Source organism: Vitis riparia, chromosome 12 (assembly GCF_004353265.1).
Source record: "Vitis riparia cultivar Riparia Gloire de Montpellier isolate 1030 chromosome 12, EGFV_Vit.rip_1.0, whole genome shotgun sequence".
Classification (NCBI taxonomy): domain Eukaryota; kingdom Viridiplantae; phylum Streptophyta; class Magnoliopsida; order Vitales; family Vitaceae; genus Vitis; species Vitis riparia.
The window spans coordinates 9,099,289-9,106,197 of NC_048442.1; the positions used below are offsets into that span (position 1 = coordinate 9,099,289).

Genomic DNA, 6,909 nt, shown 5'->3' on the forward strand with positions numbered 1-6,909 from the left:
GAAGCACCTACCGTATTCTTGGCATATAAAGGAGAAAGTGTAGAGAAAAACACATGGGATCTTGACATCGGAGCAAACAATCATATTGTAGTTTCAAAAATATATTTATGGAACTTTATGAATCAAAAAGTGGTCATGTTACTTTTGGAGATACATCCAAAATTCTAGTAACATGCTTAGGTAAAATCTTAATTCATTTGAAAAATGGAAGACATCAATTTGTCTTTAATGTCTATTGTGTGCTTGAAATGAAAAATAATATATTAATTTGGACCAACTTTTACAAAAGACAATGATATTTATATGAAAAATCAAAGGTGCCTCTCCATAAGATATCAACATGTCAATTTAATTGTTAATATGCATATGACAAAAAATATAATGCTTTTGTTAAACATTCAAAATAATGTTGTAAAATTTCTTAAATCTTGTTTCAATGATCGATTCTTCTTGGATTAATTTGACACTTACGTTTTGGACATCTTAATTTTGAAGGATTGTAATTGTTGAGGAAGAAAAATATGGTAAGAGGATTATCTTCTATAGATCACCCCAATCAATTTTGTGAAGGATGCCTAATTGAAAAACATGCCTAAAAAAGTTTTTCAAAAAGAGCAAGCATAAGAGCAAAAAAAATCCGCTAGAGCTTATTCATGAGGATGTATATGATCCAATTTATCCAAACTCTTTGGTAAGAAAAAAATATTTTTTTCTTTTCATTTAAGATTCTAGTAGAAAAACTTGGGTGTATGTTTTGAAGGAAAAATATGAAATATTTAGTACTTCTAAGAAACTTAAAGCACTTGTTGAAAAGGAAAGTGACCACAATATAAAGGCCATGAGTTCCAATAGAGGAAGTGAATTCAAATCAAATGAATTTGAAGAATATTATGAAAATCACGGGATTCATTAGCTTTTAATGGTTTCATATATTCTCCACAACAAAATGGTGTAGTTGATAGAAAAAATAAAACTTTTCTTAACATGGATCGGAATATGTTGAAAAGCAAGAAGGTGCCAAAGGAATTTCCAGCTAAAGTGGTTGATTGTACGATTTATTTGTCAAATTGTTCTCCTGCAAGAAAAATATTACAATAAGCTTGAAATAGAAAAAAGTTGAGTATTCCACATTTGAGAGTCTCTGAAAGTATTGCATATACTCATGTGTCATATTAAAAGTAATCAAAGTTAGATAACAAGAGTGGAAAACATATTTTCATCAATCATAACTCAAGCATTAAAGGATAAAAGTTATATAATCTAAACAATGGAAATATAATTATTAGTAGAAATGTAAAGTTTAATGAAGAAAAAGCATCAGATTGGAGTGCTTAAGAAGACAACTATGATACTCTTTTGTATGAAGAAAAATAAAGAAGAGAAAACTTGCAAGAGATTACTACTCCACTTTCACCACCACCGCTACCAACTCAAGAAGTTTCAACAATATTATCATCTTCATTGGAAAGTTCAAGTGAAAGGGAATCACATTTTCTAAGTCTTAAGAGATTTATGACATAACAAAAAATAAAAATTATCGATCGAACCCTCTTTTGTCTTTTTGCAAAGTACGGATTTTGAAGAAGCAATTCAAAAAACAAAAATAAAAAATGAAAAGATTCTATGGATGAGGAAATAAAAGCAATAAGGAAGAATGATATATGAAAACCAAAATTCCTTCCAAAAGGGAAAAGGACAATTGGAGTAAGATGGGAATATAAGGGAAAGAAGAATGTAAAAAGAAAAATAGAGAAATAAAAACAAGATTGGTGGCTAAGAGTTACAAGCAACAACTAGGTATCCACTATGTGAACAAAAAATCAATGATTGCATTATCAAAAAATTCAATTTTCCATGATCGAAATAAACACATTGATACAAGATATCCTTTTATTAGAGAGTACATTATGAAAAAGAAAGCATAATCAAAATTCTCAAAATCTCAAAATCAAATTACGAATATTTTTACCAAATCTCTTTAGTTTGAAGATTTTAAAAGGTTAAGGATGCTACTTGGAATTAAATCAAGTTTAAGAGGACATTTAGAAAGTTAAACTTGATTTAGAAAGTTTCTAAAAATTAGAATTAGTTTTAGTCCCTAAAAGTCGAAGCGAATATTTTATTTTTAATGGTTGTTTTAGTTTCTATATTTGAGTAATCAAGTCATAGAATGTTTTTATATTTTATTTGAATAAAAAGAGAGTGGTGGAAGACAGTAAAATTTTTCGTTCTTCCCGATTTTATCTTCTTTTGTAATTGTTCGTATTTTTCTTTCAACCCTATTATTCCAATTTAAAGCCTTGCACTTAACAAATATACGTGGAGGTGAAACAGTGGAATAGGAATAACTATTTCTGTATATTTCAACATTCCATAGAATTGAAATTCGGAATTCTATGAGTATATATATGATGAACTAGCTAGGGAGAATGGTACATTAAACATAGAAATTCAATTAAAGGCTCCGCAAACTCGCCTGATCTCCCCATCAGAACCTGTCTCCACACCGATCTGGCCCATTTTCACCATTGAGTTAACAAAATCTTCCTCAAAAGATGGTCCAAATTGTGAGTTTAGGGGGCCGAAGTAGGAGTCTATTACGCTCTTAGTTGCTTCATCCTCCATAAGACTAGCATCTGACTGCAGCACAGCAAATCCACCCCTAATGTTTTCCAGAATCTTTTTGTCAAATGTCTCCCCACTTCCCTGGTCCATTGGTAACCGAACATTAACATCACCATCCTGAGGGCACTTTGCTTTTAGCTCTGGGAGGAATTCAGGGCTGATAGATGGATCGGATCCCCCACCCGGAAAAAAGTTGTACAGCCGGTCTGTCATGAAGAAGCATGCTGTGGTTCCAATGGTATGTGCAGCTGAAAAATACACACAAAAATAATAATAATAATAATCACAAGAAAATACCAATTTGATGGAAATAAAATTTTCCCGATTTTGAGCTGAATTGTAATAATAAAAATGATAGGCTTTTGGATGTCAAATGAAAGAAATATGGTAACACCATATTGATTCAAGAAATAAGTACTGCGACTCTTATATTTGGAAAAATAGCAGTGATTCAATAGAAGAGTAGTTTAGTGCCCTTCAATGCTTTAACAGACAAAAAATAAAAATGGTCTCCGGTACCACTACCCCACAAAACTAGGGGCGGTTGAAGATTGAAAATAACAGTTGATCAAGGTTTCAAGCTGTCTTTATGTGAAGTTTTGCTGTCTTTATGAGAAATCTAGTTAGTATATAAATGAGAAATGTGTGGGTATTAGCTAGCCGTTCGTACTAGGGTGGACCTCTACTTTCATGATCATGACCCAAAAGGAACCAATTTGATGATAGCCCCTCCAAATTTCATTTGTAAAATGAGAAGACTATACTTGGGACATATATATACCTGGAATGTAACTTAATCACCGTATGATTTGTGCCAAGCCTCACAAAATTAAAAATGAAAAAAGGAAGAATAAAAGAACGAAAATTAAAGATTTGCTCATAGACATACCAAAAAGAGGACACAATTAAATGGTTTGTAATCATTGAGCTATCTATATTTTAATGTGTAGCCTTCAGACCATTCAAGTGGACCAATATGGTTCGGTAGCCACATTAATTCAACAGATAGAAACATGTGGTGCCCTCTTTGATCAACTCAACACATTGGAAGGTTAACAATGAGCTGGCTTTGTTGAACTTTAAAAACAATGGGGAAAAAGAAAAAAGCCAGAAAAATATGAAGATAGATCAAGAATAGTATTTTCCTTTTATTTTTGTCGTTCTTTTCTTCAAGACCAAAGCCAAGTCTTTGCACTCAGATAATCTAAGACAATCAACTTGGAGTCTATCATGGCTCTGCAGTTCATGTCAGTGGTTCTCTTTGTGCAGCTAATTTTCTGATAAAATGGTCAAGTTTTAGATTTTTTTTTTCTAAAGTGGGTCATGTGTTATTAATAACCTTATTCATATCCCTTAAATTTCCACCAACTGTAAGATCACAAAATATGAATGAGAGGGGATGAGAGAGAGAGGAAATACCACTGAGGAGCACAAGGTCTTTTTCTGAGAGACCCCTGTCTAAAAACTTAGATTTCAGCTGTTGAATTGAGTCACTCACATCAGGCATATCAGCTGCCAGTGAAATGTTGGAGACACGGCCATCTCTTCGGCCTGTGGGAACCTGGTATGCCGGTCCATTGGCCTGCACAACCAATTAGTGGGAGCAAATTGAGGACTTTACAAATAAAAGTACTTGTATGAAACCAAGGGAACAAAAGAGAATTAAAGGAGTTGTTTTTTTTTTTTTTTTCAAGAATTATGATGAGGAAGAAGTACCAGGGCCACAGCATCTCGAGCAGCTAATGCCACGATATCTGCACAAGAAACCACACCCGGACATTGGGATTCCAGCTTTTCCTTTGCAATTTCTATCACTTCATAGCCTCCAACACCTTGGTGGCCAAATGCATGCTTCTCAGCATCAGGATCATTGTCAATGAGAATTGAGCCATCACAGCCCTACCAATATTGAAAGGCATAAATAGATGATAATTAGGGGTTTACAAAGAGAGGGAGAGAATTAAAGAGGAGGAGAGATAGAACACCTGAACATAGCAGTCATGAAAGTGGAGCCTAAGCAAGACTGCTAGAATATTGGGGTTGGACAGAGCTGCATCTCGAACAGTTGCACCGACAATAGACTCAGCATCTGGGCATGTTTCAGTGTAAAATCCCACACTCAGTTGAGCTTTTGAAATCCCAATGAAAAAACCAAAAATGAGAACCAAAACCAAGGCCATCACTTGCATTAATTTGGAAACCATACCAAGAAAAGAACTCTAGCAATTCTAAGAACAAGCACAAGAAGAAATGCAGCATAGGGGAAGAAAGAGGGGAGTTGTGTCATCAGGGATGGAATCTTGGCAGCTCTTAAGCTGGCAGCTTTTAAGGGTTGATGCAAATGTGTCAACTAAATCACATGCACCTTGTTTTCTTGCTACTTTTTTCATTTGCACTTATCCAGCTACTACTATTTTTTAATGTACTTTTGGAGGAAGTGGAAAGAACTTGAAAGGGGCCTTCAAAGTAGAACTCAACTTTGCTTAGTCCACATAATATTATTAGAGAAAAATCCAAGTTAACAAACTATTTTAGTATGAGGAATATTTTTTGTTGAGTAAGAGATTTCTTTCTCTCATTAATGATACTGCTGATGGAACTAACAAACTGTAAGAGCCATACCAAGAAGTCTTTGGTTTCCATTTTCCTGTTGTATTTTTTTTAAACCTTTTTGGGGGAAACAGTTCTTCTACTTTTGCTCACACAATCTTCATTTCTTAACATACACACATATCTGGCTATGGATATTTGTCATGACTTGATCTCTCAACCCTTGCTGTGTGATGCTAGTGAGGTGTATTGTACTGAATTTATTTATTTAACTTTGGTTCATATTTTTTGAAGGGCATACATCCTCCCTTTTACTATATTCAGAGATCGGTGGAATTTCAATCAAAGTCCTTTGTCTTTTTCTGCTAGAAAGTGACTGATACCAACAAGGGAGTCCATTGGAAATCACAAATAGACGTTCACAAGAGGAGGCTAAAGGCATGTTGGTTTCTATTTGTACTTTATATTTCTTTCATGTTCTTATTCTTCATTTTTTTTTTATTTACTACAGAGAGAAGATGGGTCTCATTTGTCAAGGGCCACTTTCCCTTTCTACTATGAAATCAAAATTACGAAAAAATCATGATCAAATCAATGATTAGGATTAATTCGTGTGTATATATATATAAATGTACTTTTTTGCTTCAACTTGGTTTTACTGATTATGCATGGCATGGGAAATATGAAGACTTTACTCTCCAAGAAAACTTAATTTAGAAGGCCAAGTGGGCTACATAATTTCAAAAGTTTGGTGAGCAAAAGCATCTGTAACCTGCAAGTTGCACTCTCTAAAAGCTTGAATAGCCTGGTACATACCTCACATCCACAGTTCCATTTTAATCTTATGAAGCTCATACATCAAATTCCAAGGACATCTCAAGACTTCAACAATAATAAATGCAACAACTTGCTCACATTCCACGAAGGTACTTCCTTTCACCTTAAATTGAGTAAAGGTGAAAGGAATTATGACTATGTTTTGCAGTGTTTTTATTTGAAGAGTTTTTAGCAAAAATGTTTATTTTAAAAGTATTTTTGAAAAAATTATTTATTAAATATTTCTCCAGACAACACTATAAATGGTTTTTCAATTTTGAAAAATATTTAAAAATTTTACCAGACACTTTTTTTTATAAAAAAAAACCCTTTTTATGTTAAAAGTACTTTCTAAAAATACAATCGAACAAAGTCCAACCCTTTTCATCTTTTAAATTCCTTTTGAGTTTGTAAGTATTTCTAGCGATGATAAATATTTTGCTTGTCTAGTTCATAATTCAGTACATTGTGGTTGATTAAAATTATGTATTGCAGTTAGAGGCCTTGGTGCCTGCACGAGGAGAGGTGGTGTAAGTTTTGTTTGGGCCAAAAATTGGTGTAGATGTTTTTAGTAAATGTATTTGAAAACCCCTGCTCCAAATTCAGTTTACACCTATCCCACATCTCAAGCATTGGTGTTGCTTGTTAATGGTACAAGTAGTACCCAGGGTTGTTGGGCACTTAATTTTGGGTGTCTCCCCTACTTACTATATGATTGTAGCCTGTACTAGTGCACTAATATATACAATGCCTCTGTTGCTGACACGTTGTGTCTCATCTGCTTTGGTGGTTAATTAATATGCCAGCTTGGTTTTGCATATCCATTGTTGAAAGATCAACATCGACAGGCATGGATGGTAATCTTCCAACACAGGAGCCATAGGAGCCGACACATCCATGGGGAGAGATACCATGGCA

At 33.9% G+C, this 6,909-nt stretch overlaps 1 protein-coding gene across 1 annotated transcript; it reads right to left on the bottom strand.

Annotated features, from left to right (window-relative positions):
• Window positions 1-2,326: 2,326 nt before the first annotated feature.
• Window positions 2,327-4,979, bottom strand: LOC117926303 (peroxidase 43). Its single transcript, XM_034845392.1, has 4 exons — window positions 4,611-4,979; window positions 4,342-4,524; window positions 4,045-4,207; window positions 2,327-2,873 (listed from the first exon to the last, which is right to left on the bottom strand). The coding sequence occupies exons 1-4, from the start codon at window positions 4,827-4,829 to the stop codon at window positions 2,452-2,454; spliced, it is 987 nt and encodes a 328-aa protein (XP_034701283.1). The 5' UTR covers window positions 4,830-4,979; the 3' UTR covers window positions 2,327-2,451.
• Window positions 4,980-6,909: the final 1,930 nt, after the last annotated feature.

Bases quoted from the DNA above. Each gene is read 5' to 3' on its own strand.
- LOC117926303 (XM_034845392.1), bottom strand. From the start codon at position 4,829: ATGGTTTCCAAATTAATGCAAGTGATGGCCTTGGTTTTGGTTCTCATT. The intron at 4,208-4,341 runs GTACTTCTTCCT...TTGGTTGTGCAG, and splicing joins CTCGAGATGCTGTGGCCCTG to GCCAATGGACCGGCATACCA. The intron at 2,874-4,044 runs GTATTTCCTCTC...TGTATTTTTCAG, and splicing joins AGACCTTGTGCTCCTCAGTG to CTGCACATACCATTGGAACC.